Consider the following 23,131-nt stretch of genomic DNA (forward strand, 5'->3'; position numbering starts at 1 on the left):
CACGTGCTAGATGTTGAAAGACCCGAACGGACATACAGGAGGGATTACGAAGTTTTGGGTCAGAACATATAAACAAAGTTTACTTGGGTTCACCAAAGTTCACCAAACATTACTTGACGCCAAGACGTTGCAAATGAAAGATATGCTTAAGCATGGCTGATGAAGTTTATTCCTTTCATTTGTGAGGTCATGTTCAGAAAACGCGTTTCATTTACTGCTACTACTGAAGTACTTTAAAGAGTATCTTAAATACTTCTTAGAATATTTAGTACTCTACTCAAATTACTTTCAGTTTTGAGTATTTTGTACTCTATTTTAAAGACGTTTTACATAGAGTATTTAGTATCTTATTTTAAATACTTTTGCGCAGTATTTTGTACAAGTCTGGCTAAAACTGATATTGCGCTTGGTATTGATAACGTGAAATAAGAGACTTCGACTAGCAAGCAACGACAATCCTCGCAGTCCCATATGAAGACACTTTGTAATAATCGAGAAGCGGTAAATAAAAACACGGATGCAAATACAAGCTTTCTCACCCGTCGGAAGCACTGTGATGCTTAACCCGCCGTCTCCGTGGGACGTGCATGACTTGACATGGCTGTTTGATTAAAATACGTGGGAGGCCTTGTGAGTGCGAACATGAGCACATTGTTAAGGATGAACAAATAAAATTTAAAAAGGGAAACAAGAATTTCGACCCCTCGCGCCTTGATGTTGCAAAGGTAGCGGTTGAAGATGCTCTGTCTGCTGTTGTTTTGCAATGGTAACACCTTGGCATTCTGCAAAACAGGTACTTCCTATAACGATGTAGTAGATTCGGATGCAATGAAAAGTGGTCTACCTTTCACATACCAGTCATGTTATATCATTGTGCTTAACAACAGGACATCCAGGAAGAAAATTGTGACGCTCCTGCTTGCCGTAATCTCAAAACCACTGATGGCTAGTAGTTAGCTACATGTAGTTAAACTACCTGGTTGTAGTTAAAAAGTAGTCATCAACTACTTGCAGAAAAGTAGTGGCAACTACTAGTTAAACTACTATTTCGAGTAGTTAACTACAGTAGTTAGGTTGCTGCAGGCGCCAACTACTTCCGATTTTGCGGCAAGCTTTACGGCAAGACTGTGCTTCCGACTTTTACCTTGAGCTACTTGTTTGATGAGAACGGAGGTGCAATTGTGCCGTGCATGCGTACTATATATCTTCACTTTTATCACCGCTTGTGATTCATATTTAAGTGTCCGAGAACACTATGGTTTGGTATTGATGGACAACGCTAATAAGTAGTTATAGATGTAGTTAAAATACATTGCAGTAGTTAAAGAAATAGTCTTAACTACCTCCCCTGAAAAGTAATTGAACTACTAGTTAAACTACTCCATCGCGAAGTAGGAAGGGAGTTGCCGCAGGACAGAAGCCGCCGATATTTCGAACACAGACTGTTCTTCTTCTGGGCACCCAATGATGAGGACCGTGCCCAGAAGAAGAACAGTCTCTTTTCAAAATATCGACGGCTTCTGTCCTGAGGCAACTCCCTTCCTACATCTCTACCGGTCGCTGAATTTCTTTTTTTTTAATTGGGTGTTAGCGCCGCGAAGCAACTGTGGCTATGAGCGACGTACAGATGTGGACAGACGGAGAGAGGATAGCAGGAAGGAGTGGGGGACAGGGGGCACTGGATTTCTACCCTTCCATCGCGAAGTAGTTAGTAGTTATAGTTAAACTACCGTAGAAGTAGTTAGTGGCCATCACTGCTCAAAACTCTCTTCATAGAAAAGAAGAAAGGCATGACCCTTAGATTGAACCAGGGAACACGAAACTAGAATCGACATCCTCATCACTGAACCACCAGCCTAGAATGTTGTCATCGTGAGGGACGAATACGCAACCGCTTTGGAACGCACACTCAGCAGCCGTTACTTCTTTGGTCGCGTAAGAAAAAGAAAGAAAGAAGAAGAAAAACAAATAAAAAAAGCTGGGGCATACTACAGTGCCACGAAAAGAACCGTAGAAGACAGGTTCGCCTTTCATGCCTGACATGAACGCTTTCGAAGAGGACAATACTTTCTGGGGAACAAATTTCTCGAAATACAAGCACAAAAGCACGCCAATGTATTTGAAACGGCGAAAATTAGTACCACACACACACACACAAACAAACAAACAACAAAAAACGACACCCTTGCGCTTCATTCCAGTTGTACACCATCGTGGGACCTCTCATAGAAGTACCTAGTGTTGACACGTCCTTCTAAAGCTCAGGGCCAACGAATATTCCAAGTGAAATGCATAGCTTCAGTGGAGGGTAGCGTGTACGCCGTTCAAGTCAACTTGAGGAGGGTGTGTCGTGCAATTCTGGAAATAACTGAAATATCAGAATCACGTAAAAATCTGTTCATATGGCGAGGGTAATCCGCAGCGCTTCCAATTGAAAATGACGACCTGTATTGCGATGAAACTAGAGTGAGTGATATACTAGTATATTTGCACTGGGGGCGTCACTTGAGACTGGCCAGAATTTTATTAAATTCGTGGTTAGCTTTTCTTTCCAAAAAGTCGTTGAATATATCTATTCCAGACGGGGCCTACTCAATGGTGGTGGTGTATCAGTAATTAGTGCAACCGTTCATTACGTTTATAATGAATCTTCACAATTCCTGAAAACAAGTTGAACGCGCAATTCCAGATTTGTAGAGCGCAACCCTGAGAAGTCTAGTCAGCAAGAATCGAAACAGTAGCACTGTGCTGTGCCCTTAAAAAATATGCGAAAATGCACCATCGTCGAGCGTTGCGCGCGTTCGGCGGCCGCTTTTTCCTGCCGCTGTCTCACTGTTAACCTTTGACAACACTGACATCACGCTGCTCATCAAAACATGGGGCACCCCGCTTCCTAGCGTCCTGGTAGATATAGTTGTTTTTCTTTTGTTAAAATCTGGTAGAACGTACACACTTATCGAACGGCAGAATCGGTGATTTTATTTTTGTTATCTCCGAGGTAATACCCAAGCAGCACAATGCACTGAAAGTCGAGTGCAATAGGGGTGGACGGTATGTGTCTTATCAATGTTCTTTAGTTTCACGAGTCTGTTCAAGGCCTTCCAGCTACCCGTCCACCCCTCTTGCACTCGACTTTCAGTACATTTTGCTGCTTGGGTACATTCCCAAGCATCACAATGTACTGAAAGTCGAGTGCAATAGGGGTGGACGGTATGTGTCTTATCAATGTTCTTTAGTGTGACGAGTCTGTTCAAGGCCTTCCATTTACCTGTCAGTAGTATATGATCAGCTCAACTGGCCCACAACTCACACAGTGGCCTGGACGCCATTAATTAGCAATTAGAGCTAATTGGGACCCCCACATTAATCAGGATAATTCAGGGAGTCATTACACTAATTGGGGAGCATCTAGGACGTGTCCAGACCACTGTGTGAGTTGTGGGCTAGTTGAGCTGATAAAAATAAAAAAATAGATAGAGATAGAGTGGAGAGAAGGAGTTTCGTTGAAGATCAACTACGCCATCTTGAAGGAAGCCGTCCGGAACGGCCGCTGACTGTCGCTGGGCGACGGAGCACGGAGGCAGGTTGCAAAGCATCGCAGCTATGACCACCAGTTCCGGACATCCTGTGACGTCAGCTGTGACGTCATCATGGCATGTCTGGGCAAGTTAGGACAGCTCTGGACATGCAAGGAGAAAAACACTCGTAATACAGAGGCTGGGAAAGCAAGAGTATGCAAACCATCAATAGCTAACAAGAAAAAACAATTAGTTACACAACAAATGAGCCCACCAGAACAGGAGCGCAGAACGATGCGACTGCTCCATCCGAGAGGCAGGCAGAGAACTGACTCGTAATGTTTTTTTTCTCCTGTATATAGCCCCACAGCTGCACCCCCTAGCGGTTACTTTCTCAACTAATCTCACCACAAAATTATTAAGAATCATGCCAGCGCTACTCCCGGTCCCAAGGCAGAAGATGATAGAAAATGGCGGGAATTCCCGGACAACAGCAACCAGCACCCGACGTGCACGGGCACGAAAATCGCAAACAAAGCGGGAACAAAGTTGGCGAAAGCATTAGTTACACAACAAATCACCTCACCACAGCAGGAGCGCAAACCAATGCGACTGCTCTCCGTGACAACCAGCCAGAAACTGAGTGAGCGCGGGGAGCGCACGTCTGCTTTCCGCGACAGCCGGAGAGAAACTGACTGGGGCGCCGCTCCGCGGCCGCTACGCATACGCGCTCCTAGCGCCCTCTGGGGTGACCACCTCCGAGAGGCTAAGAGTGAAGAGCATTCCTGTGCCCCCTGCTGGCCGTTCTCATTGGTCGTGAGGCTAAGAGAGAAGAGCATTCCTGCGCCCCCTGCTGGCCGTTCTCATTAGTCGTGACGTCATCCTATTGTCTCAGGGCTACCCTGCTTTTTCCACTAATGCTCCTTTGGTCAATCTACAATGAAGCCACAGTATGACGTCATCATGCACCTGCGTGGCTCAAGGACGCGTACGCTCTAGACAGGGGACCTATTATTTATTGAATCACTATCCCATGATTATTTCCTTTATTCTTCTGTAACGATTGAATAGGAAACTATTGCAGAAGAGCACCATGCATGAAAGCTGATCGTAGGAATTCCAAAGTCTTACTAAATGAGACTTGCAAAAGAACAAAATATCCTAACACGTAACTCCATCAACGACAAATAAGAGGACTAGGCACTCAACAAATCAACACAGAGTACGGGTAACCAGGAGCGCAGAACTCAGGGCAGCACTATCGTCAAGACAACAATGTTCCTTGTCAAAAGAGAAAAAAATACTAAGCGTCAACAAAGGAAAGCATGCATATCGGGGCATGTCAGGACACGTCAGGACAAATCGTACGACTGCTGGGCAACAGAGGAAAATAAACACTTGAACAGAGTGAAAAAGGCACTCACCACCATTTTTCCCGTTCACAGCATTCCCTCATTGTAAATCCGCTCGTCACAAAATCCACCTGCGTCGTCGAACACCATTCACCAGTGACGAACCACACATCCGCACCACATCAGAGGCAGACAGACAGAACCTCACCGAAGCTACGCTCTTCCACTGACGGCCAACGCAATTACCAGGAGCAGAATTTGCGTGTCGAGACCCGTCAGTGTCCAAGAGAGAAGTGAATCCTTGCGCCCCCTGCAGGCCGTTCTCATTGGTCGTGACGTCATCCTATTGTCTCAGGGCTACACAGTTTTTTTCCACTAATGCTCCTCTAGACAAGGTCAACCTGAAACAATAGTCTCTCGGTATGACGTCATCATGCAGGTGCGTGGCTCAAGGACGCGTACGCTCTAGACAGGGCACCTGTTATTTATTGAATCACTATCCCTAGATTATTTCCTTTATTCTACTATTCTACTATTTATTCTACTATATTCGCGCCGGCCGAGTGGCGATATCCTATTACATCCGGAACGAGGACCTATTGTCTTGCGTAAGCATACATGTCTGTGCCGTCTTTTGGCGATGGCAGGATAATTATTGACCTGAGGAATAATATGGGTTTATGTGGTTGTGAAAATAGACTTTGTGTTTGTGAGTGTGAAAATGTTAGTGTGTGTGTGTGTGCGCGCGCGCACGCGCTGGGACCCCACTTGACAAGTAAGTGTTTGCCTTTTCGTGTGGCACGAGTGATACATTTATGTACTATTGCGTGAAATTGTGGTTTAAAAAATAAGGGCAGTCGCGTTTGCATTGCCATCTGTAGGATAGGACGAGCGTTTTTAATGGAATTGCCTCGCGAACCTGGCGAAGTCTTTGTTTTGGGCAGGGTATTTGATGAGTGCCCGACGCCGGTCCTGCTGTTGTTTGTTTGTTTGTTAGTATGTATCTGTCACGTTCGTAGCGCTGTTCAAGCGCTAGCCGCGTAGCGATAAGCGGTGATTCTCCGATTATTCCTGAGCGGTACGACTTAAGCCTTTTCCCTGCTCACTTAAGGAAATTTGTGTGTCCCTGTCCTGTGACACAAATGCGTGTAATTTTTCGCGGTTCTTTTCTTCTGTCACTGCTTTCACTCAGAATGTAGGTGAGGGGGGAAAAAGTCAGCATCCAGGTAGAGCAGGAGAAAGCCGCTCGGCAGAGGAGAGTTCATGAGAATGGAATTTGTTTGTTTTTTGTTATATATCGTTGAGTGTCAGTATTCACTAGAGGTGTGCGAATATTCGAAATTTCGAATATTGTTCGAATATTGTTGATATTCGAACCCTATTCGTATTCGAAAATTTGATAATCGAGAAATTCGAATATTCGAAAATTTCGAATAATGGAGCACAAGCGCCAGCATTCCCGCTAAAATGAACAGAATTCCAGGTATTGGGATTAATCTTGCGAAAATTCCACGTTTGGCACGTCCTTAGCGCGATTTCCAATTGGAATCGGACTTCATGTGCATCCAGCAAAACCGCAAGTTGGCTTCACAGCATGCTTCCGCACATTGCGTGCAGCCAACTTTAAGGCACAACGTCTGGTAGGCTACCTAGCCGATTCGATTTTTTTTTATGTGTGCTTTCGTTATTTTTTAAAAGATAGTACAGACTCGAAGAAGTGTTTGTTTGTTTGTTAGTATGTGTCTGTCACCTTCGTAGCGCTGTTCAGGCTTTATTTTCTTTGCAAAAATTCAGACTTTATGGTATTAAGCTGTTCGAGTAGAAGTGACTTTTTGTGCTTGCTTAAGATAGATTGTGTATCCCTGTCCTGTGGTTTCTTCACGCAGGGCCAAAGCAAATGAGTATTTAGCATTATGCAATAATTATCTGATAGCAGAAATGGGTGTCTTTGTCACAGTTTATTAGCGTGTTCGTCGTTATTTTATTTATTTTTTTCTCTTATAGCAATGCGTGCAAAAGTGCGTGTAATATTTCGCTGCTCTTTTCTTATTTTCTCTACTTTTTATGTAGAAGAAAGCCTCCTGCGTAAAAGCTGAATAGTGTTCTACCAGTGGAAGTGGGGTTGTTTGTTTGATTTTGTTGGGTGTTCGATATCTTGACGAAGTAAGCAGAGCTTAATTTTGCAGGTTTTTGAGCAGAAATGCTGGTATCTGAGCACGGAGTACAAATTTCTATATTTCTCTGCTCCCTAAGAAAATGTGTACCTCGTTTTCCAAGCAGAGCGCGTTTAGTTTACGCAAAATAGAAAAATGAAGTTGTGTATGCTCTATCATGATCCGCCGCAGGCTTAGGCCTTTTCCCCGATCACCAGTGTTTTCGCATTCGATGTCGCATGTCTAGACTTGTTCAGTAGTGTTGCAATTTTTACCCTTCGCTAATATCTTGTTGCTGCCGTCTTGTGTTAGACGTTGAGCTTCGTAGCGATGTGCGGTAACGCTACGATTATTCCTGTGCGCTCCGTGTGTTTAATGCGTTGTCCTCTGTGCGTGCATGCGTGTGCTTTTTTTCCTGATTTGTGACGTCATCGTGGCATGTCTGGACTTGTTTAGCAGTGTTGCAATTTTACCCGCTGCTAGTATGTTGTTGGTGTCATGTTGTGCTAGCCGTCGAGTTTCGTTGCGATAAGCGTTGATTCTCCGGTTATTTCTGAGCGGTTCGACTAAAGCCTTTTCCCTGCTCACTTATGGAAATTAGTGTATCCCTGTCCTGTGCTTTCTTTAGCAAGGGTAATGCGGCTGTGTATGTGGCATTATGCAAGAATTATCTGGTGGCAGAAATGGGTGTCTTTTTCTCAGTGTATTGGCGTGCGCTACGGTTTCTTGCAGTTACAGCTATTGGAGCACAAATGCGTGTAATTTTTCGCGGTTCTTTTCTCCTTTCACGGCTTTTACTCAGAATGTAGATGAGGGGAAACAGTCAGCATCCAGGTAGAGCAGGAGAAAGCCGCTCGGCAGAGGAGAGTTCATGAGAAGGGAATTTGTTTGTTTTTTGTTATATGTTGAGTGTCAGTATTCGCTTTCCTCGATATGTTGAGGAAGTCAGCCGTTATAGGTATTTGTGCAGAAATGCTGGTATCTGAGTGTGTGGAGTAGAAATTCCTATAAAGCACCTCTCCTTGTGCATTCCTGAGCTGCTGTGTGCGCGCGCGTGCTTCTTTTTCCTGGTTTGCAACGTCATGATGGCATGTTGGGGCTTGTTTAGCAGTGTTGCAATTTTACCCGCCGCTATTATCTTGTTGTTGTTATCTTGTGTTAGCCGCGTAGCGATGTCCAGTGACTGTGCTATTATTCCTGAGGTCTTAAGCCTTTTCCCTGCTCACCTAAGGATATTTGTGTATCCCTGTCCTGTGCTTTCTTTACGCAAGGGCAATGCGTCTGTGTATGTGGCACTATCAGATACCAGACATGAGTGTCTTTTTCTTGGTTTATTGGCATATGCTTCAGGTTTTTTAAGTCAAGCACAAGTGCGCGCAATTTTTCGCTGCTCTCTTCCTCAGATCACCGATTTTACGAAGAAGACAGTCGCATGGTACAGCTGACAAGAGGGTTTCTCTGATTGTTTGTTTGATTTTGTTGGGTGTTCGATATGTTGAGGAAGTCAGCTGTTAAAGGTATCTGTGAAGAAATGCTTACATCTGAGCGCAGGACAGGAAATTAATTATTTTGGATGTGAGTCTGCTTCCCTGCATGACAAGGCTGAAATGGGAAGAGAGAAAAAATTGGAGCGCTTCATTAATAGCGATCCAAGTAATAGGGCAATTATAGTTTCCATAGAAAGTAGAATTTTAATGAACTCCTAAAATTATAGTTTAGTTGTAGTTTTTCCAAACTGCAATGCAATAATCATTAATATAGTATAGGAATGCCATCGTGTTCCCGTAAAGGCGTTCTGTCTTGTGCTTTCGCGCCTTTTTGCTCGCAATGCGCGAATGGAACTTTGCCCCCGGCTTTCGCGCCTTTTTGCTCGCAGGTGTAGCCTCAGACAACGAATGTATGAGCATAGAAAGGGTAATGTATTACATAAGCCTGGAGGTGATGTTGAGTGGTCTCACTTATTATTTTAAAAGAGCAGTGGCAGTTTACTGTAATTCTAATGACCATGATGAGCCTTTGGGGTGAAAATCGTTAATATGCGGGGTGCTTTTTTTGTTGAATTTTAATGAGAGAATCAATGTCATTAAGAGTAGGACAAAGGAAATAATCTTGCGATTCAATAAATAATAGGAGTCTTTGCCGGTGTCTTCTTCGGACAGGATGTGATGACGTCACGCAGTCTGTAGCAATGCATTGACCGTTACTGGAAAAAAGTGTGGCAATAGAAAAATAGTGTGTATTGTCCTGGGCAGATTTATGATGAGCACTGTTTTTGAATAAGAGGAGTGCGTGTGCTTAGAAATAGTTTGATGCTGGTTTCCTTCTTTGTTTCTTTTCGCTTTTTCCCCCCTTGTCTGACAAACATGTGCTGACATGCCTGGGCTTGTTCTGACATGCTTTCCTTATACATGTAGTTTTTTTTCTTTTTGTACAAGGAATATTCTTGATAGGGATAGTCATTCAATAAATAACAGCTGCCCTGTCTAGAGCGTACGCGTCCTTGAGCCACGCACCTGCATGATGACGTCATACCGAGAGACTATTGTTTCAGGTTGACCTTGTCTAGAGGAGCATTAGTGGAAAAAAACTGTGTAGCCTTGAGACAATAGGATGACGTCACGACCAATGAGAACGGCCTGCAGGGGGCGCAAGGATTCACTTCTCTCTTGGACACTGACGGGTCTCGACACGCAAATTCTGCTCCTGGTAATTGCGTTGGCCGTCAGTGGAAGAGCGTAGCTTCGGTGGGGTTCTGTCTGTCTGCCTCTGATGTGGTGCGGATGTGTGGTTCGTCACTGGTGAATAGTGTTCGACGATGCAGGTGGATTTTGTGACAAGCGGATTTACAATGAGGGAATGCTGTGAACGGGAAAAATGATGGTGAGTGCCTTTTTCACTCTGTTCAAGTGTTTATTTTCCTCTGTTGCCCAGCAGTCGTACGATTTGTCCTGACGTGTCCTGACATGCCCCGATATGCATGCTTTCCTTTGTTGACGCTTAGTATTTTTTTCTCTTTTGACAAGGAACATTGTTGTCTTGACGATAGTACTGCCCTGAGTTCTGCACTCCTGGTTACCCATACTCTGTGTTGATTTGTTGAGTGCCTAGTCCTCTTATTTGTCGTTGATGGAGTTACGTGTTAGGATATTTTGTTCTTTTGCAAGTCTCATTTAGTAAGACTTTGGAATTCCTACGATCAGCTTTCATGCATGGTGCTCTTCTGCAATAGTTTCCTATTCAATCGTTATAGAAGAATAAAGGAAATAATCATGGGATAGTGATTCAATAAATAATAGGTCCCCTGTCTAGAGCGTACGCGTCCTTTAGCCACGCAGGTGCATGATGACGTCATACTGTGGCTTCATTGTAGATTGACCAAAGGAGCATTAGTGGAAAAAAACAGGGTAGCCCTGAGACAATAGGATGACGTCACGACCAATGAGAACGGCCAGCAGGGGGCGCAGGAATGCTCTTCTCTCTTAGCCTCACGACCAATGAGAACGGCCAGTAGGGGGCGCAGGAACGCTCTTCACTCTTAGCCTCTCGGAGGTGGTCGCCCCAGAGGGCGCTAGGAGCGCGTATGCGTAGCGGCCGCGGAGCGGCGCCCCAGTCACTTTCTCTCCGACTGTCGCGGAAAGCAGACGTGCGCTCCCCGCGCTCACTCAGTTTCTGGCTGGTTGTCACGGAGAGCAGTCGCATCGGTTTGCGCTCCTGCTGTGGTGAGGTGATTTGTTGTGTAACTAATGCTTTCGCCAACTTTGTTCCCGCTTTGTTTGTGATTTTCGTGCCCGTGCACGTCGGGTGCTGGTTGCTGTTGTCCGGGAATTCCCGCCATTTTCTATCATCTTCTGCCTTGGGACCGGGAGTAGCGCTGGCATGATTCTTAATAATTCTGTGGTGAGATTAGTTGAGAAAGTAACCGCTAGGGGGTGCAGCTGTGGGGCTATATACAGGAGAAAAAAAACATTACGAGTCAGTTCTCTGCCTGCCTCTCGGATGGAGCAGTCGCATCGTTCTGCGCTCCTGTTCTGGTGGGCTCATTTGTTGTGTAACTAATTGTTTTTTCTTGTTAGCTATTGATGGTTTGCATACTCTTGCTTTCCCAGCCTCTGTATTAAGAGTGTTTTTCTCCTTGCATGTCCAGAGCTGTCCTAACTTGCCCAGACATGCCATGATGACGTCACAGCTGACGTCACAGGATGTCCGGAACTGGTGGTCATAGCTGCGATGCTTTGCAACCTGCCTCCGTGCTCCGTCGCCCAGCGACAGTCAGCGGCCGTTCCGGACGGCTTCCTTCAAGATGGCGTCGTTGATCTTCAACGAAACTCCTTCTCTCCACTCTATCTCTATCTATTTTTTTATTTTTATCAGCTCAACTAGCCCACAACTCACACAGTGGTCTGGACACGTCCTAGATGCTCCCCAATTAGTGTAATGACTCCCTGAATTATCCTGATTAATGTGGGGGTCCCAATTAGCTCTAATTGCTAATTAATGGCGTCCAGGCCACTGTGTGAGTTGTGGGCCAGTTGAGCTGATCATATACTACTCCCGTCCACCCCTATTGCACTCGACTTTCAGTACATTGTGCTGCTTGGGTTGGTAGTTTTATTGCCTGACATTTATCACATCAAATCGCAAACTGCATTGGGCAGTGTTGAGCAGATCGAACGCGATAATGACGGAAAGAAAATCAAAGACGGCATGTTTTATGATAACGTAGACTGAGAAACGGCATCACTAATTCTCATCACGCTTACTTCTGGGGTGAAAGCGGGCTGTTCCATGATTTCTGGAAGAACCTGATGTCAGTTGAAAAGGAGTGACACCGAGACTGGGAGAGGAGAAATTGGCCGCAAAATCCGCACAATGCTCAATTATTTTGTATTTTCGCACATTTTTTACTAGTGCACAAAAAGGCGCTGTGGTTTCGGTTGTTGTGGGGTAGACACTCCAGGGTTGTACTCTCCATCTTTGCAATTACGCGGTCAACGGATTCTCACTAATCACAAAGATTAATTACGAAAATTAATTAATGGCTGCGCTATTTTCTGATACACCACAACCATTGAGTAGATCTCGTCCGGAATAGATATATTCAACGACTTTTGCGAAAAAAAAAGTCAATAGCGGATTTAATAAAATTTAGTCGGTCTTACGTCACATACCCTGTATTTATGACAATAACCTTGCATGGTATTTTAAATATATTCACATATTTTGGTACCTAGAACGAATTAACCCGTAAGGAGATCATGGCCTTGCACAATGCTGAGAACGAAAGTTTTGGTGAGTTAGGAAATAAAGGAAGTTTAAGCCGCATGTCCAAAATTTGTGCTAAATGATTGACATGTATTTACACTGCAAGAAACACGCGTGGTAGTTTGTTCATCTTAATTCCCTTTACGATTAGAGCGCGTCAAAGTTGACCCGCATAATTGGTTCCGTCGTCACATCGATCTCGAATGAAAATTTGATGAGTTGCACCTTCACAGGGAACAAAGGACGCTTAAGCCACAAGTTCGGAATTCATGTTAAAGGATTGATAATCATCTACATTGCAACAAACACGCGCGGCACTGTGCAGAACGGGAATTCCTGTAACGGTGAACTAAGTCGGAGTGCAATGGAAATTCATTTGCTATTCACACATTAAGTGCACAGGCGATCGCAGAGCATTACCGCAACTAAATCAGGCCGAACAGCATGCAGTATGACATAGAGCCAGTACGGTATTATTAAGCCAAAACTCTGACGCTCTCGCCCTGCCGTTACTCTCATAGCTCCTACTAAAAAATAAAAGATAAAATAAAAAATAAAATAATATTAAAAAAAAAAAATAAACAGTCCGCGGATCGAACCGCAGACCGCGAAAGCGACAACCAACATCCCCACCAGTGTGCCAACACCGCCCGTTGCTATCACCTTGAGGTGATACAGACGCTACAGACGCTTCGCAGGCCACACTGAGCTTCTCAACACTTCGTTTGTCGTGGGAACAACAGTGCAGCGGCACACAGTTGCTTACAAAACTGCAGAGCGTAAGAGACAACTTCGCATTTCATATTTGGCACGGGCATTTTCTGCAGAACCCATTGTTTTGGCCAAGTGAATGAATAGTCCTACGGTTGAGAATTTCTGTAAACTGATAGCGACAGTTCTGAAGTAATGTCTTCTGTTATCTCTTTTTTTGTTGACCTTGTGTGTTTACCTTAAGTGTATGTATCCCACCCTACTTAGGCTTACTTGTAAGCCAGTAGTATGAATAAATAAATAAATAAATATAATAAAGTACGAGAACAATTGCACACCAATGCATTCTGCCACCAAGCCAATACGGCGAAAATAAGTCCCCCAAGAACAAAACTGTGACATTTTTACGCTTCCACTCCACTTCTCTGCCATCGAAGGACCTCTCACTGCAACACCCTTGTGTGGGCATTTCTTTCTAAGACTCAGTGTCAACAGATATTCTAACAAAACCAGATGGAATGCATTGCTTCAATAGAGGGCAGCGGGTACGCCGGTCAAGCCAACTTTAAGAAACTGTGCCCTGCACTTCTGGGAATACTTTGGGAAGTTATCATCAGTGTTTGCAGCATAATTACGTGAACACGCACTGCTGTGTTGTCAGATGTTCTTAAAACCGAATGGCAATTGTCGATAAACAAAAAGTCTACTGCTAAAATTTTCTCAAATACGTTAACACAAACGAATTCATCGAACAGCGACATCTTAGTAATTAATATGACAAGAGATTACACTTCAAAATTCGTGTTCCACCCACGGGCGCATAATGTGCCAATCATGCTCTCAAAAGCCTGTCTAACTCAAGAACTGAAGTCAAACAGTTACTAAATCTAAATATGCAGCTGGATTTGCCTCTCACACATGTCCAAGTTCGTAGATGAATATGCTGTCTGGAGATCATCTACATACAGAGAGTACTTAATTGAGGGTGTAATCGCATAGGTGATAGAGTTCATTTTGATAATAAAAAGTGTAACACTGTGGACTGACCCCTGTGGGACACCGTTTTCCTGTATGAACAGACGAGAGAGTGATGTACCCAGATGTACCCTGAAAGTCCTTCCCTGAAGGAAATTAGAAATGCAGTGCAACAGGCGCCCACGTATTCCAAAATCGTTCAGGTTCCGGAGGACATCATACCGCCACGCAGTATCGTAGGTCTTTTGTATACCAAAAAGACCGATAAGCAGTACTGTTTCCTTATAAATGCTACCCGGATGGTAGTTTCTAGACGAACGAGATGGTCAACTGTAGAATATCCCACTCGAAACCTACACTGATACTTACTAAGACACTGATTTTCTTCTAGATAATAGACAAGGCGGTTATTTACCACCCGCTCAAACATTTTGAGCTCATGAGCTCGTGAGATCTATTGACCTGTAACTGCTTGGGTTGGAGGAGTCTTTTCCTGGTTTCAAAAATGGAATAATTGTGGCTGGTTTCCAGCGAGAAGGAAGCAGCCCTTCTTTCCAAACTAAGTTAAATAAGTGGAGAATACGTTCTCTTGCTTCGGCTGACAGGTGCCTTCCGGTGCGATCCGGTCCTGGGGCCATGTCTTTCGACGGCAAGGCCCTGAGATGCTCAGTCATATTGAAAGGCAGATTATATGCGAAATGCTCACCATGACCGGCAGGTATACTCTTCTGTTCAGCATATGCTTTAACTTTCAAGAATTCTTTACTACAGTGTTCTGAACTGGAAACGCTCTGAAAGAGTTCACCCAGGACGTTGGCTTGGTCTTCCAAACTGTCACAGGGAGACCCATAGATTTGCAGAAGAGGGGTGGAAAAGTTACGATAGTCGTCCTTAATATTTCTCACCGGGAATGAGGCAGCACACAAGAATTTATGTGCTTATAAAAGTGGTGTCCCCAAGGAATCCGGAATTATAAAATTATTGTGATATCTGCTTGGAGATGCCTTCCAAGAAAGAAAAAAACACCAAACTTTTCGCAACATTTGTTAGTGTTTTTTTCCTAGAAGATTAAAAGGGCACTAACATGCAAAAAAAAAACTTTCTCTCAGACAAAAGTCTGTCTTTCAATTAGTGTAATGCAAGCAAAGTTAGGTCACACAGTGCTACTATTTAGAAGAAAACGCAATGAAAACAGAACCGTCTTTGGTGGCAACGAATGGTATCCCTAGGTGACAAAGATTGACGGCATCCAATGTGACAGCAGGAAGCGCGCGAATACCTATCGTGCCTGTGTGGATTTGGAACGGGTCCTATCGTAGTGTTCCGTATATCGGCGGCATGATGGGCACTGCTGCATTTTTCAGTACCGATTCACTTAATTGTAGCCCACAACAGTTCTTGCGAATGTTCCACTGACACAATTTATCTTCACGTCCTTCGGACAGCGACGCCAGTCCACTTCGCAATGTGCACTATGTTTTTCGCTGGGACTGCTCCATGTCGTGGCACGTGCCGTATGAACTAAGAACACGGAATCACTAGCTGAAACGACTTTCACTGCTCAGCGTTAAAGATATCTGGTCTCTATGGAATTCTGTATTGCTTCAGGTTGGTCCTACATCACCTGATACAGGATGTACGATACACTACGCATTGCACCATATTTGCCCTGTAGATCTAGACACGGAAGTTCAAAACATCATCAGTGTGGCCATATACAGGTCTTTTTCAATATGGTCTACAATTAGTCAGATGTTACGCATAAACAATTAGACATCTACTGTACCTTCAGAAATTATACTCCTGTTGTACGTCAAAAAGTAAATGTCTACTGTGCAACGCTTGAGCGATGTATAGTAGACGGCTTCCTGTAGATGTCTAAATAACGTATAGTATTCCGATCTCAACACACGTTTGTTGCAAAACACACGTTTAATCGGACAGCTTAAACCGACGTAAGCATACATAGACGTACATGTGATTATATCCAGCTATGCAATATGATGCACGATGCGATGCAATGCGTTGCAATGCGGTAAAAAGACTGTAGCATTTGGAAGCGACTTACTGCCACGCCTCACAAAACACAACTGAAATTCTTGCACCTTACACCTCGGAGAGGCACCGCGTAAGCGGTGCCCGAGACGAGGTCCAAAAGGTGGCTCCAGTTACGGTGGAGCATGCCCATGAAGGCACCTTACACCTCGGAGAGGCACCGCGTAAGGGGCGGCCGAGACGGAGTTCAAATAGTAGCTCTGGTTACAGTGGGATACATAGCCACGAAGGCAGAACACTCGCCGTCTGGTATCACAAGATACCACCACACATACAATGTTCACAGTAAAAAATGTTCACTAGTTTTCCGCAGGAAGTAAGAGGAAAATTTCCCTTATTGGTCGCTGGAACACCTTCGGCACACCGTTCTTGTAGATCTTGACGTCCACTTTCCGAACACGCCCGTCAGAGCTAGGTGGCGTCTTAATAACACGACCCATTGGCCATTCATTGCGCTCCGTGTCTTTATCCCTGAGAAGTACAATGTCTCCCTCGTGGATATCTCGTTGACGTGTCTGCCACATGCGACGACCATCGAGTGTTGGAAGATACTCTCTCTTCCAACGGTTCCAGAAAGCGTTCGCCATGGATTGTACTTGCTTCCATTGCCTCCTATAGGTGTCACCTGCATCGAAATCTCCAGCAGGTGGATGGTGTTTACCCGTCTTTTGTGTCAGTATCATGTTTGGGGTCAGAACCGCGGGGTTCTCCGGGTCCGTTGATACAGGGATGAGCCGTCCGTTGTTTACGATCGCTGTAACCTCCGCCAAGAACGTTACTAACATTTCGTGCGACAGCGTTCCGATGTGATGTCGACCCGGTATGATGATAGGGTGCCGCTGATTTTGATCTAACGTCGAGTTGCTAAGCCGTCCACCGATTCTCAGAAGGCCATCTTCAGGTCACCAAGTTTTCATAGCTTGCGATGGTCACTGTTTGGAATCCTTGGGAAACCCTCAAGTCTCTTCAGTAGGGCGTTCTCGATGGCTTCGGGACTTCCGTAGCACTCATCCAGTCTTTGCCACGCCATGCTGAGACCAGCAGGAGGGTTGTTCACATGTACCGATCTCAGTCGCTTGACATGTTTCGAGGATTCATTTCCCAGCCATTTCACTAGGATATCAAGTTCTTCGCTTGCTGTGACGTCCAGGTTGTCGATAGCGTTCTTGAAGGAAGATTTCCATGACATGTAGTTCTCAGGAGAATCATCGAATTTGGTGAGACCGCTGTTCACCAGTTCTCGGCGGACGAAAAACTTGGCCAAGTCTGTCATTGTTCTGTCGACAGTTCCTGTGGGCGCAGCCGTCCGGCGAACAGGGTCGTAGCAAGTACTAGTCGTTTCAGATTCTTGGCATTGAGCACGTGAAGTGGCGCGTGGAGGACTCCGTTCTAGCTGTTGTCCTGCGGGGGCGAAGCTAGGAGCAAGGGGATTCGGGAGAGCAGGAGGGCCCACTTCGAGCCATTGTGTGACAGCATCTGGCACACTTGGGTAACGAGCCTGTTGCACAGTATCCGTTTGCCGACTTGCGTGGGGATAACTGCGTAGACCTGATCCCGTGTAAGCTTGAGCTCGATGTGTGTGTTTGCGCTCGGCATCTTGGGCTTCGTGGAGCTGTTCACCCTGCGTTTTAAGTGAGGCTTGTCCGTCCAGCGTTGAAGCACCGTGAACCGTTTTCGGCAGGTGCACACTTGAGTCTTCGACTGCTTCGGTAGGGACTTCCGTACCCTCCCCAAAGTTCACAGCGTCGGTGCTGGCAGTGGGATACATAGCCACGAAGGCAGAACATATAGACTGTTTGACGTCCATAAGACATCTATATGTAGCCTTAGCCACAAAGTTTCGTCCTAGACATGTTTAGACGTCTATTATCCCACCATGTGCTGCCTGGGGTTGCCCAAAACTGTCTGCCGTCTGCATCACGGACACGTTTGGTTTAACACAAAAATGCGTGTGAGGATCGTCGTTCTACCGAAGTCCATTCCTTTCCCGCATTCCTCACGGCCGTCCTCAAAAGGGGTTCACGCAAGCCTCTTTCTTGCTTAGGATAAAAGAGACAGGGAGGAAAAATGTGATCAACCTCACCACGGCGTTTCGTACAAGCTGTCCAAGAACTAAACAGTAGATACTACGTGGTCAGCAACTTGAGAGTAACTCGTCGGTTTTCTCGTTTGTTAGTTAAAAACTCCCATGTTGTTCATTCATGTGACATTTCATGACATACTATTTGTTATTAACTTAGTTACACTTTCGACGCACGGATTTGTAAGGCGCTCATTTTGTTGAGTAACTTCCTCTAAACTCTGCTTCTCAGTATATTCAAAAGTATTTTTTGTACTGCTTTTGGGACACACTTATCTGAAATGTTCAATCAAAGGTACGTATAATGGCTCGTGTTGGCTTGGCCTCCCTGAAGGAGATGTACGCTCTATTGTTCTTGTGTTTGTGAAATAACCTTGCATCACCTGTACATCTCAGGTAAGGAAAAATTGTGAGCTTTCGGTTTCACACATGTCGCAAGCGCTACGCCAACTTGACAGCAGAGGTACAAGAGAATTTTAGTCCATCGTACAGTACCGCATTTGTGTACGTAAAGCATAGCGCTTCTGCGCAATGTGCGCGTGCACAGAACCACCAACGTTATCCCTTGCGTACGCAAAGGCAATAACGTACTATGCACTAAAACTGACTAGACACACTGCGCGTACATAATGTTCGTTCAAATACAACATTCAGGTGATGCTTCTGTCTTTATTCAACGTCTTTCAATCTTCATACGCGGTCCAAATTCACCCTACCGCGAGTGTGTTCTTTGTCGAACGTTTTGAAGGCAGTTATGAATGGTATGCGACTGCAAGCAATGAGAACTTAGGGCGTCGAATACGATCAAGTGACACGGGATTTCGAAAGACCGGGACATTTTTTATTACTTCAACCACGTAGCCGCAGAAAAGAGGAAGTGAACGTCGCGCTTAGTTGGTTTTATTTCCACAACTAAAAATCTTGAAGATCCGTAAAGCACGTCGGGAACCCACGTGGAAGACGTCATAGTTCTGGTCGCTGATGTTTCCGCAGGGCGCGCAGAAGTTAGTGATTGCGGGCTATAACCCCGCACGTGCCCAAGCATATCCCCACACAGGCAAGCCAGTAATGGATGGACATTTCGTCATAGAAGATGTATTTCTGAAAAAATAGAGCGCTACAATTCAGTCCATTGTTCTGTACTTCGCAAGCTGTAAATTTCCTAATTTAGTTTCTTACATGGGTCCACTTTCCTGCTTAGGTATGTTTTCATCCAAGCAAATGATTTTTAAAATCGCATTACAACAACGCGATCTGATAGTGGCCGAATGCTGTTCAGTCACTGCAATTAACCGTATCTATATCTATTAATATATTATTAATATATATCTATTAATAAATCTATAACCGTAAACAGAGTTCGACTCTCGGTCAGAGGTTCGTATTTTTCCAAACAATTGCCTGTTCTTGCCCTGACTACATAGTTGCACATATGATTCTTTTTCTCAATTTCCTATGTATTTGCACTCTGAACTTTTAGACCTATAATCAAAAATGAAAACGGTTAGGAGCAACTAAGGTTTATTTGTTCTCGTTAAAGTTCTTTTAAAGTTCTCGTTCAAATAATCCTTGCTTGCTCCTAACCGTTTTCATATTACGTTTGTGATTCCCTCACCGCTGGCTCCTTGACAGTGTTCCTTTTTTTTCTTTTTCTCATTTCGACGTTCCTATAATCAAGTTCGGCTTTCTCTGATGCCTGCCCAGTTTCATATCCAGTGTTTGTTCATGTCCTGATTACTCTCTTGACACTTTATCTATCAACCATTTTTCACGCTCTCGACTCTCAAACCAGTAATCCATATTCGACTTTCGCCGAGCCTTCGCTATTTCAATACCTATTTGTTCATCATGCCGTCACAAATTTTTTATGCTCCTGTTGTTTCCATCGTTCATTTATTCGCACTCTGGACAATCAGTCAGGTACTGCTTCTGGACTATCAATAGAGCAATCCAAGTTCGGCTTTAAGTAAGACCTGTTAAAGTTTATATACTAGGTCTATCGAGACGTCGTAACTTCTCTTTCCTTACAAACGATTTTTTTTCTTTCGATCACTTCTTCGCGCTCTCTACTCTCAATCCAATAATTCAACGAACACAACAGAAGTAGGCATGTGATCTTCTCGTTCTGTGTTCCCCTCAAACTCAGGGCAATTTTAGCATCAACTAATCCAAGTTCTGCCTTCGATGAGCCCTGTCTATTCTTATACCTACTCTTTGTTCATACTGTTTGTTCAATAGTTCATGTGATTTTGGGAGATCGAATTTATTTTCTCATATCCATCGAAAAATATATCGTTCTACGTTGGTTTTACGTGTTTAAATGCTAGCAACATTGGGCATCAAATAAACATTGGGTACCAATTAAGATGTCTAGTTCTTTCTGTTTAGAACTGCGTCGATTCCGGCCGATCTGACGACTTTGGTGGAAGATTGCCCTGAAGGAAATTTCGCAGAAGGTGTGTACCTGTTTACTATCGGTACTTCAACTTACTGGGACAAGTTACGCGGCGCAACAGCAGCACAACGCCGATACCGATATCTGCGTCAGCGTCGTTGTGTGATTGTAAAACCGTATATCGGCGTAGTTTTGTGCGTCTTTTTGTTGGTGCTGTTCCCGCTCCGCAAAACTTGCCCATGCTATGTACCAACTACCCAAAGTACCTATGTTATTTCAATGCAACGGTTTTCTTCCTTCCTAGTCAAATGGCCAAGGCTTGTGTTTCGCGTTTGCTTGCGAGGAGCGAAAGGTCAACGCAAAATGCCCGGAGACGGCGGTGATCAGTCTACGTTTCATCCTGTGCCCATTTCAAAATCATAGTGTTGATCGCAGCCGGGATCCCGAGAGCCGCAAGAAGCTCGAACCCGGACAGGTATTCATGGGATTTGCGGAGCATGTTGGTGCAGGGGAAAGTGTGAGAGGTTGAGGTGCAGACGACGAAGTTCGGTGTGGCGTGAATCGAAATTAATTGCGTAATGATACTCTCTTAACTCGGTACCCTTTATTGTAACTTTTACCAATGTGTAACCTTAATACAGGGTGTCCCGGAAAACAGGAAAACGTACGTGTCATTGAATTATAATAAAGAAAACTACGCCACCTAGAATCATGCGGTCAACAGCATTTGTTCTTATTAGGTTTTTGCCACCTCCTAATGTGAATGTCATGTACTCCAAGTTTAATTATGTAAATATTTGCGAACTGAACTCGGAAATTTGCAAGTACATGTCACTTTTTTACCCCACTAATATTAAGGCGGTGCATCATAGCCGGCACTTCGTCGTCTACAGTCGAGGGATGGCGCAGCGAGCGAAATGGTTTGCGCAGTCACCGCTTCACAACATTTTGGCGCTTGCTTGGAAATACAGTACCGCTGACGTAACGTCTTCTTTTTGTGTTATTTTTGTTTTCTCTTGGCGCGCGACGGGTCAAGCGAAATCTTGTGCAAACATATGACCGCTCGTGCTCACCCATGCAAAGTCCAATACTGTAAACACGCATATCGCGCTCAGCCAGACGGAACAATTAGTGGCGCGGCTTTTGAATGCGCACAGGCTGTCCAGCTGTCTCCTGAACTTCTTCGTTGATCTGTTGCTGTTCCGTGCTGTGCTGTTGTCGGGCGAAGGGCTAGTCACCAGTCGTTTCGTGTGATTTCTGCAATGCTTGGGCATATAATAAACGAAATCCCTCGGAACACAAAAAACCTAAGTTGGAGAGGACACGGTTGAAACAAGTTTGTGTCGACATGTTATAGCCTACCGACATTGCTCGGAAATTGCGAAACGAAACCGCAACCTGTTTTCTTTATTTCCTGTCACCCTGGGCTTACAAATTTCAGACCACGTTGTGGTGGTGCAAAGCGCTTCATTTACTTGCACAGTCAACGGAAATGAAATAAAACTGCAAAGAGGCTGCATAGCATTTCCCATATCATTGGACATCAGTGGAGGAGGAGGAGGAGGAGAAAGGCAAAAGAGAAGAAGAAAAGGGAAGAAAAGCAGGGTAGAGGAGAAAAATGTGTGTGCGTGGACCATACAGCTGCTTGGAATGTAAAGCGCGAATGGAGGTTTCCAGTTTGGTCGAGTATATAATTCGGGTCTGTTGTGCTCATCCTGGTCGTCACTAACCACGGCCCCAGACTTCGCCCATGTACAGGTCAGCAAGCCGTGAACTGGGTCTTTGATGTCCCATTCGGCTGCAGATGACTTTCAGCTCGTGGATCTCGGAGTGAGAGCATTTCATAACAAATTGTCATTGTGAGTGTCACCTTGCCTATCCGCGCAGGAACTTCCAGAAATCCACTCTAGCTTTCTTTCTCGTCCTCGTCGAGGCTGCCGACATCACATGAGCTTGTCTCGATTAGCAAAAGGCACACGGTACACTGATTACAATTCTTCTAGCTTATCGTACTTCCTTCTGTAATCGGGAGCCCTAATTCGCATGCTTCGAGGATAGCGAGGGTCAACAGGCTCTGGCAGGAGGTAGTCGTTATAAATTCGCGCAAGGTACACCACCCTTTTCTCGTTCCGAAAGGTGTCGTCCAGTATCTACAACGAAGAGGCAGTACTGCCGGTTGGTTATACGTGGAGTTGGCCGTGGATCTGGTACCAGTAGACATGCGCGCACTTCCTCAGTTCCGGTACGTGACTCTGTCCTGTACGCTTGCTACCGTCCACCAGTTGGTCCTGATATTTCGCGAATGTTCCGGTCACCATACACGGCATGCTTAGTGCGGCACATAACTGATCATCGGCTCAATATGCCGTTCCACTAGAGAGGACTCCCAAGACTACAGCGGTGTTCACGTCCATATGGTCTTGTCCGATGCTTGGTGGAACCTCAGTGTCAGCCACTCCATTTAGTGTGCACATTTCGCACTGCAGTGTTAGTTCACTGCGCAGTCCTTTTCTGCGTTCAGAAACCACATCCATGTCCGCAAGTGCACAACTGAATGGGTGATTCCGAGCGCCTTGAAGCTACTGATCCGCATGTGAGCATCCAGGTGTTGTAATCTTTGCTTCATCGTG

General features: G+C 44.9%; 2 protein-coding genes across 7 annotated transcripts in view; one reads left to right on the forward strand and one right to left on the reverse strand.

The window, feature by feature from the left end:
* Positions 1-18,990: 18,990 nt before the first annotated feature.
* Positions 18,991-23,131, reverse strand: part of LOC135394475 (phospholipid scramblase 2-like) — a 184,745-nt gene continuing 180,604 nt past the window's right edge. The window contains exon 7 of the mRNA XM_064625228.1: positions 18,991-19,207. Coding sequence (XP_064481298.1) covers positions 19,112-19,207 — 96 coding nt within the window. The 3' untranslated portion in view covers positions 18,991-19,111. The remainder of the gene's footprint in view (positions 19,208-23,131) is intronic.
* The window catches only part of LOC135394473 (uncharacterized), a 43,276-nt gene continuing 40,601 nt past the window's right edge, over positions 20,457-23,131 (forward strand). For 4 of the 6 annotated variants that reach the window (XM_064625221.1, XM_064625220.1, XM_064625222.1 and 1 more), the window contains exon 1: positions 20,457-20,562. The gene's annotated coding sequence lies outside the window, so the exon portion shown is untranslated. Of the gene's footprint in view, positions 20,563-20,805; positions 20,977-23,131 lie in introns of all 6 variants that reach the window. The other 2 variants (XM_064625223.1, XM_064625224.1) reach the window with 1 other exon arrangement.

This window comes from Ornithodoros turicata, chromosome 5 (assembly GCF_037126465.1).
Source record: "Ornithodoros turicata isolate Travis chromosome 5, ASM3712646v1, whole genome shotgun sequence".
Lineage (NCBI taxonomy): Eukaryota > Metazoa > Arthropoda > Arachnida > Ixodida > Argasidae > Ornithodoros > Ornithodoros turicata.